The sequence below is a fragment of the Cololabis saira genome, chromosome 9 (genome assembly GCF_033807715.1).
Source record: "Cololabis saira isolate AMF1-May2022 chromosome 9, fColSai1.1, whole genome shotgun sequence".
NCBI lineage: Eukaryota > Metazoa > Chordata > Actinopteri > Beloniformes > Belonidae > Cololabis > Cololabis saira.
The window spans coordinates 41,168,489-41,186,875 of record NC_084595.1 but is presented as its reverse complement, the minus strand read 5'-3'; the positions used below and the strand labels follow the sequence as shown (position 1 = coordinate 41,186,875).

General features: G+C 41.0%; 3 protein-coding genes across 3 annotated transcripts; all 3 read right to left on the bottom strand.

Annotated features, from left to right (window-relative positions):
- Positions 1 to 2,703: 2,703 nt before the first annotated feature.
- On the bottom strand, positions 2,704 to 4,460 carry LOC133451162 (tripartite motif-containing protein 16-like). Its single transcript, XM_061730119.1, has one exon. The coding sequence runs from the start codon at positions 4,458 to 4,460 to the stop codon at positions 2,793 to 2,795; it is 1,668 nt and encodes a 555-aa protein (XP_061586103.1). The 3' UTR covers positions 2,704 to 2,792.
- Positions 4,461 to 9,022: 4,562 nt separating this feature from the next.
- Positions 9,023 to 10,879, bottom strand: LOC133451161 (tripartite motif-containing protein 16-like). Its single transcript, XM_061730118.1, has one exon. It carries the CDS (start codon positions 10,877 to 10,879, stop codon positions 9,215 to 9,217), a length of 1,665 nt encoding a protein of 554 aa, XP_061586102.1. The 3' UTR covers positions 9,023 to 9,214.
- Positions 10,880 to 15,010: 4,131 nt separating this feature from the next.
- On the bottom strand, positions 15,011 to 16,678 carry LOC133451302 (tripartite motif-containing protein 16-like). Its single transcript, XM_061730270.1, has one exon. It carries the CDS (start codon positions 16,676 to 16,678, stop codon positions 15,011 to 15,013), a length of 1,668 nt encoding a protein of 555 aa, XP_061586254.1.
- Positions 16,679 to 18,387: the final 1,709 nt, after the last annotated feature.

Sequence of the window (18,387 nt, the reverse complement as noted above, 5' to 3'; positions counted from 1 at the left end):
TGTGTCAGTGGAGAACAGGAGGCTGAGTGCAAAGGACTGCTGGAATACTTTATAGAATACTATTTCCTTCATGGCAGAAGAGCTGGAGATGGTGGAGGACGACAGAGACCCATGTGCTCACCTGGACAACAGACTGGAGTTACAATGTGATGTTGAGGCTCTTTAGAAAAGGGTATTTTGTAGATTCTACATCTTGAAGACGTTTGTATCCCTCGATATTTACAGCAAGATGTTGCATATATTCTATAGGTCTGTGGTGGAGAGTACAGTTTTACTTGCAGCAGCATCAGAGCCAGTAGGAGACACACAAAGGTCAGGTATGTCTTGGGAACTGCTTTAGAATAACCTTGTGTGACTGGTGTGTTTACTAAACCCTGTAAAATACCAATGTGGATTTTTAGATGCTGTACCTCCTTCCACCAGTAGGGGGCTCTGTTTGACCACCAGTGAGGACAGACGAGCGGTGTCAGGTTTCAGCCTCAGTCAAATAAATGTTATTAATCATCTCCAGTGACTTATTTTTCAACAAACGAAACAATAATGATCATTTTCTCCTCTTAATAATATTATTATTTTTATTATTAGTAGTAGTATTAGTATTACAGTTTTTCTCTATTGCCAAAACACAAAACCCAGTACTCTAAACCAAATGACCAGTTGCCTGAACACATTTAGTAAAACTACCCCCCTTTTGCCACAACCACAAACACAATTCACCTGTAGACACTGTTCACAAAACCCATCCCCTTTTTCTCAAAACTCTAAACACATTTTGCCGTGCTAAAACACATTTTGCATATAACTCTGCTCCAATATCCATTGTGAAGCTCATGTGATGCAAAATGATACCCACAATCAGCAAAACTTGAACACAATGAACATACCTGGTGTCAATCAGTAAACACAACGACTCATAATTGAAAACACCTATTGCAAATGATGTGACCACACAGAAGAAGAGGAGTTTGTGTCAGAGGAGGGAGAGGAGAAGGAGGGCAAGCAAGACAATGCATTTTCATTACAGATGAAATGAGAGCAACAGTCATTGACCACGTCATTGTCCACGGCATGACAATGACCGAAGCGGGACAACGAGTCCAACCAAACCTCAGCAGATTATCAGTGGCCACCATTACTGTAATGTGTGTCTGCCACTAAACCCAGTGTTCCTAAACCCAATAGAGGAGTTCTTCTCATCATGGCGGTGGAAGGTCTATGACCGCCAACCTTACACCAGAGAGAACCTTCTCAGGGCTATGGACCTGGCCTGTGATGATGTGGCTGTGGAGGCATTCCAAGGCTGGGTGCGGCATGCCAGGGCATTCTTCCCACGTTGTTTGGCTATGGACAATATTGCCTGTGATGTTGATGAGGTCCTGTGGCCCGACCCAGCCCGACGTGATGACGCCCCATGATTTCGGTGTTAACATACAACATTCTGTGTCAATTTTCAAACGTACTGTAATACTAAAAGAAATCTCACCCTGAACATTGTGTTCTCAATTGTTACTGTACTGTATCTATTGTGTGTAATGGATCCTTTATGGAGTTTACAGTACTCATTTTTGCATTGAGTTGTGATATTACTGCATTTTCTGCATTATGCAACTATTCCCATAAAATGCACAAATCTATAGTAAATGCCCAAAACATATTTGAGAATACAGTAAATAAGGGTTGCTCAAATGCATCCTGGCAGTTGTGAAACTGTAAAAAGAACAGTCTCACACTGTGAAAATTGTGTTTTCAATTTTTTTGGTAATGTGGTTAATGATGCTCAGTAGTGTTTACATTTTCGCTGGCCTTGAGTGGTATTTTGGTGTCAGAGTTTGCTTTTGAGCATATGAGCAGCTGTTTTGGTGTGATGGGTTGGTTTTTGAGCATATGAGCATCTGTTTTGGTGTGATGGGCTGGTTTTGAAAAGAAACTGTGAAGTTTAGTGTACGTAGCTTTAGAAAAGTGTTTTGTGTTTAGAGTTTTGTGAAAAGTGAGGGCAGTATCGTGAAATGTGTTTAAGCAATAGAAAAGAACTGTATTGGTAAATGAGTCCAGAAAAATTGGTATATTTGTCTGCAATTAAGTGTTTTTAGTGAATAACAAACATAAATACAGTATATTAAGAAAACAGTTTTACATGCATACTTTACTAATTAATTGCATATTTGTGAGCACATATGACTAAAAATCATGAAACAACCACAAAACCAAATGTTTTATTTTGAGAAAAAACTTTATTCATTACATAAGGTGTCAATTTGTTTACACATTAACGTGCATCATCTTCTTCATAATTCTTGTTCCTTTATTTCGTTTACATCTGATCTCAATCATCAGCAGTGTAAAATAAACTAATATATCACCATGATGATTTCAGTGTAACACAGTACTCTAGACTTCCACATCCATCCAGGTTTGAACAACAGCACAACAGATCATCTGTGTCGAGTATGTGTGTGTGTGTTTACATTTATATCTGTGAAGCACTTTGTGTTACACAAATTGTATGTAAAGTTTGAGTTTTAAATGTTAAAGGAGGCTTTAAAGATGCAGTGATGGAGAAACATTATACAAATATATTTAGAAATATTCAAAAGTCTTATGCAGCAGAGAGAAATTTAAAGAGAGTCTAACGGGAGTCAATGAAGAGCTGAATTTAAGTTAGGAACTCAAACCAGCAGATTAAAAATGTTTGGACAAACGGCATTGATCTCTCAATCATTGTTGACTTGATGCATCAGTCTGAGAGGAGTAAAGACGCAACACAACGATGAACTCAGCAAGAGATTGGACACTTATGTGGGTTTATAAAACCTTGCAGTGTTTCCAAGTGCAAAGTAAAGACGTATCCCAACATGAAGTGGTTTTGTGAAAGTGGTCTGGACTCTGTGGAGAAGCGTCATGGTCTCAGAGACGCTGTAGAACGACAGAATACCTGCTCTGTGATCCAGGTAGACTCCCACTCTGGAGGACTGAGAATCAGGGACAGGGGTTTTGAGTTTGTTATGCCAAAATTCGTTACTTTTATTTTTACAAACTAAAGCCCAAGATGTGTTATTTTGTCCAAATATAGTGGCTGGTGTGTTGACATCCTTGTATGTGACTGCTACAAAACCTCCTCGTCCTCCCCACTCCACTTCCCAGTAACAACGTCCAGTCAGACTCTCCTCACTCAGGATCTGACACAGTATGGAAGATCTCTCCGGGTGACGAGGATAACCCTGTGAAACCTTTGTTAATGTTGCTTTCCTGTTTCCCTCAGATAACTCCAGGTAGTTGTGTGCTGTGTTTCTATCCAGCGTGATTTCACGTGAATATCTTAAGAAGTCAGCTCTGGTTCTTGGCTCTGGTGGCTGTGACAGTAAAACATCTGCCTCAGTCAGTCTCAGTGAGATGTCAGTCCATTTCTTTCCCAGAATGTCCTGTAGTTCCTCTCTGGTCTCTGACACAGCAGCTTGTACATCCTCAAAGTACTTCAGAGGGCGTCTATTGATGCCGGATGAGTGTGTGGACTCACTGAGTGGCAGCAGTGAAGTGTAGCCGTGTAGAAACTGGTTATGATCTTCTGTGCGTGAAAGCTGCTCCATGTCGGTGTCTTTCTTCTTCAGGTCAGTGATCTCCTGCTGCAGCTTCTCTTGAACTTCTTTCACCCGACTCACTTCAGTTTCCTGTTGGGATCTGACCTTCTGCTTCACATCAGAGCTTCTCTTCTGGATGAGAAGCACCAGCTCCCTGAAGATCTTCTCACTGTCCTCCACTGTTTTATCAGCAGAACGATTGATGTTCCCCACCTCTCGCTGCAGCAGCTTCACCTCCTCCTCCAGGTCCTGTACCTTCGTCTGGATCGTTTGTCGAGTCATCCCCATCTCCCTCTGTTTCTCTGCCCTTTCTGTTTTAGCTGAGACTACGTCATGGCCTTTATGCTCATCCACGGTGCAGACGTAACAGACGCTCTGCTGATCGGTGCGGCAGAACATCTTCATCACCTCGTCGTGGAGAGAGCACAAGTTCTCCTGTAAAGTCTTGGCGGGCTCCACAAGCTGGTGTTTCTTTAACTGTGCCGCACTGTAATGTTGTTGGAGGTGTTTCTCACAGTAAGAGACCAGACACACCAAACAGGACTTTATGGCTTTCAGTTTCCTTCCAGTGCAAACATCACAGGCAACATCTTCAGGTCCTGCATAGGAGCAGTCAGTAGGAGCCGCTTGGAGTCCTGTCGTCCTCAGCTGCTCCACCAAAACTGATAACATGACATTTTTCACCAGGAGAGGCTTCGGTGTGAAGGTCTGCCTACAGTCAGGGCAGCTGTGGGTCTTCTTGTGCTCCTTTTCATCCCAGAAGTTTCCAATACACTTCATGCAGTAACTGTGTCCACAGGGAATAGTCACCGGATCCTTCAGTAGATCCAGACAGATTGAACAAGTCAAAGTTTCTTGGTCCGGCTGAGCTCCTTTCTGCGCCATTTCTCCTGTCAGAGGCAGAGAGTGAGTGTGTGAGTTTAAGTTTCTTTTTCCTGGAGGTAGAACCATGTGACCGTGCAGTGAGTGGAGCCAATCAGCTCTCAGTCTCCACCCACAGACTGCAGCTCTGAGAGGGATGGAAGGAGGAAGTCTGCGGAGAGGACGGAGCTACGTCTGAGCTCAGGAAGAAGTGGGGGGTTATTGCAACAACAAAGCTCATCTACCATTTCACCACTCCCATAAATCATGTCTGGTCATGTAAAAGTAGTCTGTTGCTTTACTTGGCACGTAGCTGCAAACTTTCATGCAAGTGTTTCAGATTTTTCACACTGAGGCTGTTTTGGGTCAAATTTGAGCCATTTCTATTTACATGGATTTTAGATCCATGCACTAAAAAGGAATAAAGTCTTTTTGAAACATTATGGATTTTTATTTTCAAGTCTTTTTAAAAGCAGGACATGAAACTGTGGGATAATAGATGTTAGAAGTTATGTAGAACCTGAAAAACAACATACTTCCAACCGTCTAAAACCTTTATTTAGGATTAATCATTAACTATTATTGTCAGATAAGCTACTTATGTATGTGTCTAAAGTTCAAAATTTTGTCTAAACTGTCCCTACTGGGAGATTTTTGGTCTGCCTCAAAATTGAGCCATTTCCATTTAAATTCTAACAGAATGTAAGAGTGGAAGAGAATCAGATGTTCATGTGTCTAAATATAGCAAAGTCAACCAACAACCATGGACAGAATTGTCTCCTTAAGAGAAAAGTGTCATGCTGGCTCCTCCCACACCTCCACGGTCAGCATGGCCAGCCCTCTGATCACCGTCCTGACACTACAACTCCCAGCATGCCTCACTTCCCCTCATGGACTGCACCTTTGCCCTCATCACCTTCATCCGTTCCCCCTTGTGTCGTTCCTGCTGCACAAACCCAGCTCATGCTGGAGTCCTGGTTGCTCCAACTTCCTGTGAGTTTCATCTACACCTGTGTCTCTGCGTCTCACCGCACAGTGTCATTGTTATTAAACCGTACTTTAGTCACGTCTGCACTTGTGTCCACCTGCTGCTTGGAAACCTGACAAAAACAACATTTTCATCACTAATATCAGAGAAAAAATACTGTTTTTATTTGACACACTCAGGCATTGACAGAAGGAAAATGCAGGCACATTATGGATATTTATCATGGAGCACAATCAAGACATTAAAGAAAGAAATGATTTCTTTGTTCAAACAAACCAGATAGAACTGCCCCCGACATGATTCATGAAATGTACGTAAGCAGACAAGCTTTTCTTTACTTTAATATATATATTTATTTTGGAATGAGGTTACTGTAGATCCAACACAAGTCTCTGACTGTTAAAGGCTGTTGGAGCAAACCATGTTTGACTTTTGAATCAACACGTATGTTTCGGGTTAAGCACGTCACTAATGGGTTAATAAATGCACAAGAAGCGATGTTGTCATTCTCTGAGGAATTACAATCTTCAATCTTTGTTAGCGTTGATATCTTCTTACTTTCCACACACTGATTTGGAACATTAACAGAACATTCACGTAGACGGAAATGTCCAACATCTATGTCCGAGCCAGTCGATGTTCAGAAAAATAAAACGAAGGGTTGAAGTTGGAAACTGAACTACAGTTCATTGTGTAAAGATACAGTGGATGATACTGCGACCCCACAGGAGCTGTAGCACTCGTGAGATGGTGTAGAGGAACTTCCAGGAAGGAGGAGTCAGACCAGATGAAAGCTTTGCACAAAACTAACAAACTAAACACTGATTAGTGGGTGTAGTTCAGCATAATCCGGAGCATCTTGGTCGTCTGCCTGACTTCACATCATTCCCGGACTGACAGCCAAACACCTGGATTTTTTCAGACCCAGGGTTCTGAAATCTGCGTGACTCAACAATGCAAGTTTCTCCAAGGCCTCTTCAACCTTGTTTCCCAGAGACAGGAGAATCAGAATCAGAATCAGGTTTATTGGCCAAGTCAGATCAAACAAGACGGGGAGTTTGACTCGGTTATTTTCACTCACTGTACAGTAAATAGATAAATGACAGCTCTTAGTAACATATATACAATTTTTTTTTTTTAAGTGAAAGGTGCAGCAGTATGAGGTAGACATGGTTATTGAAAGGTGCATTGTTACAGCATATGATTGTGGTTATTATTATTATTATTATTGCACAGTGATTGATTACTCTGAGACTCTATGAGTGTTGAGAGTTCATCAGAGAAGGTTCCAGTGTCCATCATGTACCAAAAAACATCTCATCCATCTGCCATCAGTGACGGTAAAGTCTTTTCCCTAAGAGTCCATATCATTAAAGTTCTAGAGAGACTATCTTTGGCTCCCCTTTGGAAGCAAACAACCATCTCTCAGGACCTATCCAACTTTGCTTACTGTGTGCTAACTGGGGTTAAAGATACCACTATAATGCTTCAGTAGGCCCACTCTCATCTGGATGACAGATAAAGCACTGAAAAATCATGTTCCTTCATTTCTTTACTGCATGTAACACATTCTCACTCGTAGTACTATGTGACAAACTCCAGGAAACACAGGTAGATGCCTCCACGATCACCTACATTATCATATAGGGCTGGGCGATATATCGAGATTTTAATATATATCGATATATTTTCAAACGCGATATGGTACGAGACAATATCGTTTGTATAGATTTACATTTTTTTTTTTTTTATGATTTTGATATAGCTTATTTTGTGACAAATTGACTTGAATGTTTTATTTGAGATTTGCACAAATGTTTTGTTATTTGCACAACTGTCAACCTCAGTGGAAAAGTCTGCCTGTTACTGTCTACATTGTATTAATTGCACAGTGTATTTTAATTTAATTGTTATGCAGGAAAGGGATATTTGTTTTATTTTATTCAAGAAGCATTTTTATTCCATATGCAGGCAGTTTATTTTTATTTCATTTGTTTTATACATTTTGATATTGTGCAGACCTCTGTTAATAAAGGAACCTGTGTGATATTTGGCACGAGGCTTTGTATTAAAACTGACTGTTTTTTTAAGGGTTTGCCTCAGAAAAAAATGAAGCTAACAGAGATGCTATGCTATAATGCTTTGGGGGAAACCCCAATTATGGCACAGAAAAAAATATCGATATATATCAAGTATCGCCATTCAGCTAGAAAATATCCAGATATGACTTTTGGTCCATATCGCCCAGCCCTATTATCATATATCTGATAAAGAGACTACTTTTTGTGAGGTTTTAAGCAGTACGTCATCGTCGCAGGAGGCTATACTTTCAGCATCAATATTCCCTCTGTACAAACATCAAAACTTCCTGCACAACTCAGTCTTGCTGCTATCAGAAAACCTCAGATGACTCTGCTGTGGGGAGATGTGTCAGTGGAGAACAGGAGGCTGAGTGCAAAGGACTGCTGGAATACTTTATAGAATACTATTTCCTTCATGGCAGAAGAGCTGGAGATGGTGGAGGACGACAGAGACCCATGTGCTCACCTGGACAACAGACTGGAGTTACAATGTGATGCTGAGGCTCTTTAGAAAAGGGTATTTTGTAGATTCTACATCTTGAAGACGTTTGTATCCCTCGATATTTACAGCAAGATGTTGCATATATTCTATAGGTCTGTGGTGGAGAGTACAGTTTTACTTGCAGCAGCATCAGAGCCAGTAGGTGACACACAAAGGTCAGGTATGTCTGGGGAACTGCTTTAAAATAACCTTGTGTGACTGGTGTGTTTACTAAACCCTGTAAAATACCAATGTGGATTTTTAGATGCTGTACCTCCTTCCACCAGTAGGGGGCTCTGTTTGACCACCAGTGAGGACAGACGAGCGGTGTCAGGTTTCAACCTCAGTGAAATAAATGTTATTAATCATCTCCAGCAGTGACTTATTATTCAACAAACGAAACAATAATGATAATTTTCTCCTCTTAATATTATTATTTTTATTATTAGTAGAAGTATTAGTATTATTGGTAAATGAGTCCAGGAAAATAGGTATATTTGTCTGCAATTAAGTGTTTTTAGTGAATAACAAACATAAATACAGTATTTTAAGAAAACTGCTATACATGCATACTTTACTAGTTAATTGCATATTTGTGAACACATATGACTAAAAATTATGAAACAACCACAAAACAAAAGGTTTTAATTTTGAGAAAACATTTTATTTATTCATTACGTAAGGTGTCAATTTGTTTACACATTAATTTGCATCATCTTCTTGATAATTCTTGTTCCTTTATTTCATTTACATCTGATCTCAATCATCAGCAGCGTAAAATAAACTAATATATCACCATGATGATTTCAGTGTAACACAGTACTCTAGACTTCCACATCCATCCAGGTTTGAACAACAGCACAACAGATCATCTGTGTCGAGTATGTGTGCGTGTGTTTACATTAATATCTGTGAAGCACTTTGTGTTACACAAATTGTATGTAAAGATTTAGTTTTAAATGTTAAAGGAGGCTTTAAAGATGCAGTGATGGAGAAACAACATACAAATATATTTAGAAATATTCAGAAGTCTTATGTAGCAGAGAGAAATTTAAAGAAAGTCTAACGGGAGCCAATGAAGAGCTGAATTTAAGTTAGGAACTCAAACCAGCAGATTAAAAATGTATGAACAAACGACATTGATCTCTCCATCATTGTTGACTTGATGCATCAGTCAGAGAGGAGTAAAGACGCAACACAACGATGAACTCAGCAAGAGATTGGACACTTATGTGGGTTTATAAAACCTTGCAGTGTCTCCAATTGAGAACCGGAGACGTATCCCAACATGAAGTGGTTTTGTGAAAGTGGTCTGGACTCTGTGGAGAAGCGTCATGGTCTCAGAGACGCTGTAGAACGACAGAATACCTGCTCTGTGATCCAGGTAGACTCCCACTCTGGAGGACTGAGAATTAGAGACGGGGGTTTTGAGTTTGTTATGCCAAAATTCGTTACTTTGATTTTTACAAAATAAAGCCCAAGATGTGTTATTTAGTCCAAATTGAGTGGTTGGTGTGTTGACATCCTTGTATGTGACTGCTACTAAACCTCCTTTTCCTCCCCACTCCACTTCCCAGTAACAACATCCAGTCAGACTCTCCTCACTCAGGATCTGACACCCTACAGAAGATCTCTCCGGGTGACTAGGATAACCCTGTGAAACTGTCAATGTGGTTTTCCTGTTTCCCTCAGATAACGCCAGGCTGTTGTGTGCTGTGTTTCCATCCAGCGTGATTTCACGTGAATATCTTAAGAAGTCAGCTCTGGTTCTTGGCTCTGGTGGCTGTGACAGTAAAACATCTGCCTCAGTCACTCTCAGTGAGATGTCAGTCCATTTCTTTCCCAGAATGTCCTGTAGTTCCTCTCTGGTCTCTGACACAGCAGCTTGTACATCCTCAAAGTACTTCAGAGGGCGTCTATGGATGCCGGATGAGTGTGTGGACTCACTGAGTGGCAGCAGTGAAGTGTAGCCGTGTAGAAACTGGTTATGATCTTCTGTGTGTGAAAGCTCCTCCATGTCGGTGTCTTTCTTCTTCAGGTCAGTGATCTCCTGCTGCAGCTTCTCTTGAACTTCTTTCACTCGACTCACTTCAGTTTCCTGTTGGGATCTGACCTTCTGCTTCACATCAGAGCTTCTCTTCTGGATGAGAAGCACCAGCTCCCTGAAGATCTTCTCACTGTCCTCCACTGTTTTATCAGCAGAACGATTGATGTTCCCCACCTCTCGCTGCAGAAGCTTCACCTCCTCCTCCAGGTCCTGTACCTTCGTCTGGATCTTTTGTCGAGTCATCCCCATCTCCCTCTGTTTCTCTGCCCTTTCTGTTTTAGCTGAGACTACGTCATGGCCTTTATGCTCATCCACGGTGCAGACATAACAGACGCTCTGCTGATCGGTGCGGCAGAACATCTTCATCACCTCGTCGTGGAGAGAGCACAAGTTCTCCTGTAAAGTCTTGGCGGGCTCCACAAGCTGGTGTTTCTTGAACTGTGCCACACTGTAATGTTGTTGGAGGTGTTTCTCACAGTAAGAGACCAGACACACCAAACAGGACTTTATGGCTTTCAGTTTCCTACCAGTGCAAACATCACAGGCAACATCTTCAGGTCCTGCATAGGAGCAGTCAGCAGGAGCCGCTTGGAGTCCTGTCGTCCTCAGCTGCTCCACCAAAACTGCTAACATGACATTTTTCACCAGGAGAGGCTTCGGTGTGAAGGTCTGCCTACAGTCAGGGCAGCTGTGGGTCTTCTTGTGCTCCTTTTCATCCCAGAAGTTTCCAATACACTTCATGCAGTAACTGTGTCCACAGGGAATAGCCACCGGATCCTTCAGTAGATCCAGACAGATTGAACAAGTGAAAGTTTCTTGGTCCGGCTGAGCTCCTTTCTGCGCCATTTCTCCTGTCAGAGGCAGAGAGTGAGTGTGTGAGTTTAACTTTCTTTTTCCTGGAGGTAGAACCATGTGACCGTGCAGTGAGTGGAGCCAATCAGCTCTCAGTCTCCACCCACAGACTGCAGCTCTGAGAGGGATGGAAGGAGGAAGTCTGCGGAGAGGACGGAGCTACGTCTGAGCTCAGGAAGAAGTGGGGGGTTATTGCAACAACAAAGCTCATCTACCATTTCACCACTCCCATAAATCATGTCTGGTCATGTAAAAGTAGTCTGTTGCTTTACTTGGCACGTAGCTGCAAACTTTCATGCAAGTGATCAGATTTTTCACACTGAGGCTGTTTTGGTTCAAATTTGAGAGATTTTTATTTAAATGGATTTTAGATCCATGTACTAAAAAGGAATAAAGTCTTTTTAAAGCATTATGGATTTTTATTTCCAAGTGTTTTTAAAAGCAGGACATGAAATTGTGAGATAATAGACGTTAGAAATTACGTAGAACCTGAAAAACAACATACTTCCAACTGTCTAAAACATTTATTTAGGATTAATCATTAACTATTATTGTGAGATAAGCTACTTATGTATGTATCTAAAGTTCAACATTTTGTCTAAACTGTCCCTCCTGAGAGATTTTTGCTCTGGGTCAAAATTTAGCCATTTCTTTAAATTCTAACAAGAGTTGAAGAGAATCAGATGTTCACGTGTCTAAATATAGCAAAGTCAACCAACAACATACTTTATTTTTCTTTTTACAAAAAAGTGTAACATTTTATGACCAAGATAGAAATAAAAGTGTCTTCAATTGGATCATATTGATTTATTTTTCATCAGTAATGTAGACTGTGAAAACCATGGACAGAATTGTCTCCTTAAGAGAAAAGTGTCATGCTGGCTCCTCCCACACCTCCACGGTCAGCATGGCCAGCCCTCTGATCACCGTCCTGACACTACAACTCCCAGCATGCCTCACTTCCCCTCATGGACTGCACCTTTGCCCTCATCACCTTCATCCGTTCCCCCTTGTGTCGTTCCTGCTGCACAAACCCAGCTCATGCTGGAGTCCTGGTTGCTCCAACTTCCTGTGAGTTTCATCTATCACTAATATCAGAGAAAAAATACTGTTTTTATTTGACACACTCAGGCATTGACAGAAGGAAAATGCAGGCACATTATGGATATTTATCATGGAGCACAATCAAGACATTAAAGAAAGAAATGATTTCTTTGTTCAAACAAACCAGATAGCACTGACATGATTCATGAAATGTACGTAAGCAGACAAGCTTTTCTTTACTTTAATATATATATTTATTTTGGAATGAGGTTGCTGTAGAACAAACACAAGTCTCTGACTGTTAAAGGTTGTTGGAGCAAACCATGTTTGACTTTTGAATCAACACGTATGTTTCGGGTTAAGCACGTCACTAATGGGTTAATAAATGCACAAGAAGCGATGTTGTCATTCTCTGAGGAATTACAATCTTCAATCTTTGTTAGCGTTGATATCTTCTTAGTTTCCACACACTGATTTGGAACATTAACAGAACATTCACGTAGACGGAAATGTCCAACATCTATGTCCGAGCCAGTCGATGTTCAGAAAAATTAAATGAAGGGTTGAGGTTGGAAACTGAACATGCGTTTTATGATGCGGTAAGTTTAATGACTTTACAGTTCATTGTGTAAAGATACAGTGGATGATACTGCGACCCCACAGGAGCTGTAGCACTCGTGAGATGGTGTAGAGGAACTTCCAGGAAGGAGGAGTCAGACCAGATGAAAGCTTTGCACAAAACTAACAAACTAAACACTGATTAGTGGGTGTAGTTCAGCATAATCCGGAGCATCTTGGTCGTCTGCCTGACTTCACATTCCCGGACTGACAGCCAAACACCTGGATTTTTTCAGACCCAGGTTTCTGAAATCTGCGTGACTCAACTCTGCAAGTTTCTCCAAGGTCTCTTCAACCTTGTTTCCCAGAGACAGGAGAATCAGAATCAGAATCAGGTTTATTGGCCAAGTCAGATCAAACAAGACGGGGAATTTGACTCGGTTATTTTCACTCACTGTACAGTAAATAGATAAATGACAGCTCTTAGTAACATATATACAATTTCTTTTAAAAAGTGAAAGGTGCAGCAGTATGAGGTAGACATGGTTATTGAAAGGTGCATTGTTACAGCATATGATTGTGGTTATTATTATTATTATTATTGCACAGTGATTGATTACTCTGAGACTCTATGAGTGTTGAGAGTTCATCAGAGAAGGTTCCAGTGTCCATCATGTACCAAAAAACATCTCATCCATCTGCCATCAGTGACGGTAAAGTCTTTTCCCTAAGAGTCCATATCATTAAAGTTCTAGAGAGACTATCTTTGGCTCCCCTTTGGAAGCAAACAACCATCTCTCAGGACCTATCCAACTTTGCTTACTGTGTGCTAACTGGGGTTAAAGATACCACTATAATGCTTCAGTAGGCCCACTCTCATCTGGATGACAGATAAAGCACTGAAAAATCATGTTCCTTCATTTCTTTACTGCATGTAACACATTCTCACTCGTAGTACTATGTGACAAACTCCAGGAAACACAGGTGGATGCCTCCACGATCACCTAGATTATCATATATCTGATAGACAGACTACTTTTTGTGAGGTTTTAAGCAGCTCGTCATCGTCGCAGGAGGCTATACTTTCAGCATCAATATTCACTCTGTACAAACATCAAAACTTCCTGCACAACTCAGTCTTGCCGCTATCAGAAACCCTCAGATGACTCTGCTGTGGGGAGATGTGTCAGTGGAGAACAGGAGGCTGAGTGCAAAGGACTGGTGGAATACTTTATAGAATACTATTTCCTTCATGGCAGAAGAGCTGGAGATGGTGGAGGACGACAGAGACCCATGTGCTCACCTGGACAACAGACTGGAGTTACAATGTGATGCTGAGGCTCTTTAGAAAAGGGTATTTTGTAGATTTTACATCTTGAAGACGTTTGTATCCCTCGATATTTACAGCAAGATGTTGCATATATTCTATAGGTCTGTGGTGGAGAGTACCGTTTTACTTGCAGCAGCATCAGAGCCAGTAGGTGACACACAAAGGTCAGGTATGTCTTGGAAACTGCTTTAGAATAACCTTGTGTGACTGGTGTGTTTACTAAACCCTGTAAAATACCAATGTGGATTTTTAGATGCTGTACCTCCTTCCACCAGTAGGGGGCTCTGTTTGACCACCAGTGAGGACAGACGAGCGGTGTCAGGTTTCAGCCTCAGTCAAATAAATGTTATTAATCATCTCCACTGACTTATTATTCAACAAACGAAACAATAATGATCATTTTATCCTCTTAATGTTATTATTTTTATTAGTAGTAGAAGGATTAGCGGTAAACGAAACCAGGAAAATAGGTACATTTGTCTGCAATTAAGTGAATAATAAACATAAATACAGTGCACTAAGAAAACAGTTTTACATGCATACTTTACTAATTAATTGCATATTTTTGAGCACATATGACTAAAAATCATGAAACAATCACAAAACAAAAGGTTTTACTTTTGAGAAAAAACTTTATTCATGTCATAAGTTGTCAATTTGTTTACACATTAAAATGCATCATCTTCTTGATAATTCTTGTTCCTTTATTTAATTTACATCTGATCTCAATCATCAGCAGCGTAAAATAAACTAATATATCACCATGATGATTTCAGTGTAACACAGTACTCTAGACTTCCACATCCATCCAGGTTTGAACAACAGCACAACAGATCATCTGTGTCCAGTATGTGTGTGTGTGTTTACATTTATATCTGTGAAGCACTTTGTGTTACACAAATTGTATGAAAAGATTGAGTTTTAAATGTTAAAGGAGGCTTTAAAGATGCAGTGATGGAGAAACAACATACAAATATTTTTAGAAATATTCAAAAGTCTTGTAGCAGAGAGAAAATGTAAAGAGAGTCTAACGGGAGCCAATGAAGAGCTTATTTAAAGTTAGGAACTCAAACCAGCAGATTAAAAATGTATGAACAAACGGCGTTGATCTCTCAATCATTGTTGACTTGATTCATCAGTCTGAGAGGAGTAAAGACGCAACACAACGATGAACTCAGTAAGACATTGTACACTTATGTGGGTTTATAAAACCTTGCAGTGTTGCCAATTGGGAACCAGAGACGTATCCCAACATGAAGTGGTTTTGTGAAAGTGGTCTGGACTCTGTGGAGAAGCGTCATGGTCTCAGAGACGCTGTAGAACGACAGAATACCTGCTCTGTGATCCAGGTAGACTCCCACTCTGGAGGACTGAGAATCAGAGACGGCGGTTTTGAGTTTGTTATGCCAAAATTCGTTACTTTTATTTTTACAAACTAAAGCCCAAGATGTGTTATTTAGTCCAAATTTAGTGTCTGGTGTGTTGACATCCTTGTATGTGACTGCTACAGAACCTTCTTCTCCTCCCCACTCCACTTCCCAGTAACAACGTCCAGTCAGACTCTCCTCACTCAGGATCTGAAACGGTACAGAAGATCTCTCCGGGTGACGAGGATAACCCTGTGAACCTCTCATTATCGTTGCTTTCCTGTTTCCCTCAGATAACTCCAGCTGGTTGTGTGCTGTGTTTCTATCCAGCGTGATTTCACGTGAATATCTTAAGAAGTCAGCTCTGGTTCTTGGCTCTGGTGGCTGTGACAGTAAAACATCTGCCTCAGTCACTCTCAGTGAGATGTCAGTCCATTTCTTTCCCAGAATGTCCTGTAATTCCTCTCTGGTCTCTGACACAGCAGCTTGTACATCCTCAAAGTACTTCAGAGGGCGTCTATTGATGCCGGATGAGTGTGTGGACTCACTGAGTGGCAGCAGTGAAGTGTAGCCGTGTAGAAACTGGTTATGATCTTGTGTGCGTGAAAGCTGCTCCATGTCGGTGTCTTTCTTCTTCAGGTCAGTGATCTCCTGCTGCAGCTTCTCTTGAACTTCTTTCACCCGACTCACTTCAGTTTCCTGTTGGGATCTGACCTTCTGCTTCACATCAGAGCTTCTCTTCTGGATGAGAAGCACCAGCTCCCTGAAGATCTTCTCACTGTCCTCCACTGTTTTATCAGCAGAACGATTGATGTTCCCCACCTCTCGCTGCAGCAGCTTCACCTCCTCCTCCAGGTCCTGTACCTTCGTCTGGATCTTTTGTCGAGTCATCCCCATCTCCCTCTGTTTCTCTGCCCTTTCTGTTTTAGCTGAGACTACGTCATGGCCTTTATGCTCATCCACGGTGCAGACATAACAGACGCTCTGCTGATCGGTGCGGCAGAACATCTTCATCACCTCGTCGTGGAGAGAGCACAAGTTCTCCTGTAAAGTCTTGGTGGGCTCCACAAGCTGGTGTTTCTTTAACTGTGCCACACTGTAATGTTGTTGGAGGTGTTTCTCACAGTAAGAGACCAGACACACCAAACAGGACTTCATGGCTTTCAGTTTCCTTCCAGTGCAAACATCACAGGCAACATCTTCAGGTCCTGCATAGGAGCAGTCAGCAGGAGCCGCTTGGAGTCCTGTCGTCCTCAGCTGCTCCACCAAAACTGCTAACATGACATTTTTCACCAGGAGAGGCTTCGGTGTGAAGGTCTGCCTACAGTCAGGGCAGCTGTGGGTCTTCTTGTGCTCCTTTTCATCCCAGAAGTTTCCAATACACTTCATGCAGTAACTGTGTCCACAGGGAATAGCCACCGGATCCTTCAGTAGATCCAGACAGATTGAACAAGTCAAAGTTTCTTGGTCCGGCTGAGCTCCTTTCTCCGCCATTTCACCTGTCAGAGGCAGAGAGTGAGTGTGTGAGTTTAACTTTCTTTTTCCTGGAGGTAGAACCATGTGACCGTGCAGTGAGTGGAGCCAATCAGCTCTCAGTCTCCACCCACAGACTGCAGCTCTGAGAGGGATGGAACGAGGAAGTCTGCGGAGAGGACGGAGCTACGTCTGAGCTCAGGAAGAAGTGGGGGGTTATTGCAACAACAAAGCTCATCTACCATTTCACCACTCCCATAAATCATATCTGGTCATGTAAAAGTAGTCTGTTGCTTTACTTCGCACGTAGCTGCAAACTTTCATGAAAGTGATTCAGATTTTTCACACTGAGGCTGTTTTGGGTCAAATTTGAGCCATTTTTATTTAGATGGATTTTAGATCCATGCACTAAAAATGAATAAAGTCTTTTTGAAGCATTATGGATTTTTATTTTCAAGTCTTTTTAAAAGCAGGACATGAAACTGTGGGATAATAAATGTTTTTCTTCAATAACAAGTTATGTAGAACCTGAAAAACAACATACTTCCAACTGTCTAAAACCTTTATTTAGGATTAATCATTAACTATTATTGTGAGATAAGCTACTTATGTATGTGTCTAAAGTTCAACATTTTTTTCTAAACTTTCCCTCCTGAGAGATTTTTGGTCTGGATCAAAATTGAGCCATTTCCATTTAAATTCTAATAAGAGTTGAAGAGAATCAGATGTTCACGTGTCTAAATATAGCAAAGTCAACCAACAACATACTTTATTTTCTTTTTACAAAAAAGTCTACAATTTTATGACCAAGATAGAAATAAAAGAATCTTCAATTGGATCATATTGATTTATTTTTCATCAGTAATGTAGACTGTGAAAACCATGGACAGAATTGTCTCCTTAAGAGAAAAGTGTCATGCTGGCTCCTCCCACACCTCCACGGTCAGCATGGCCAGCCCTCTGATCACCGTCCTGACACTACAACTCCCAGCATGCCTCAGTTCCCCTCATGGACTGCACCTTTGCCCTCATCACCTTCATCCGTTCCCCCTTGTGTCGTTCCTGCTGCACAAACCCAGCTCATGCTGGAGTCCTGGTTGCTCCAACTTCCTGTGAGTTTCATCTACACCTGTGTCTCTGCATCTCACCGCACAGTGTCATTGTTATTAAACCATACTTTAGTCACGTCTGCACTTGTGTCCACCTGCTGCTTGGAAACCTGACAAAAACAACATTTTCATCACTAATATCAGAGAAAAATACTGTTTTTATTTGACACACTCAGGCATTGACAGAAGGAAAATGCAGGAACATTATGGATATTTATCATGGAGCACAATCAAGACATTGAATGAATGAATGAATGAATGAATGAATGAATGAATGAATGAATGAATGAATGAATGAATGAATGAATGAATGAATGAATGAATGAATGAATGAATTAATTAATTAATTAATTAATTAATTAATTAATTAATGAAAGAAAGCAAGCTTTATTCCGAACATGGGAAAACATAAAATAACACACAAGTCAAAATAGTCAAAACAACAAAAAAAAAAATATAGATAAATAAACAAAACAATGTTGCCATGTCCGAAAAAGGAGTAGAAAGAAGCATATGCTTATTTAATCCTACCCCTTCTCCCTTCTCAGAAATTACTATCCTCAGTTGATTTCAGTATCATATTACATATTTACATTACATATGTACACATTTACAACCAGA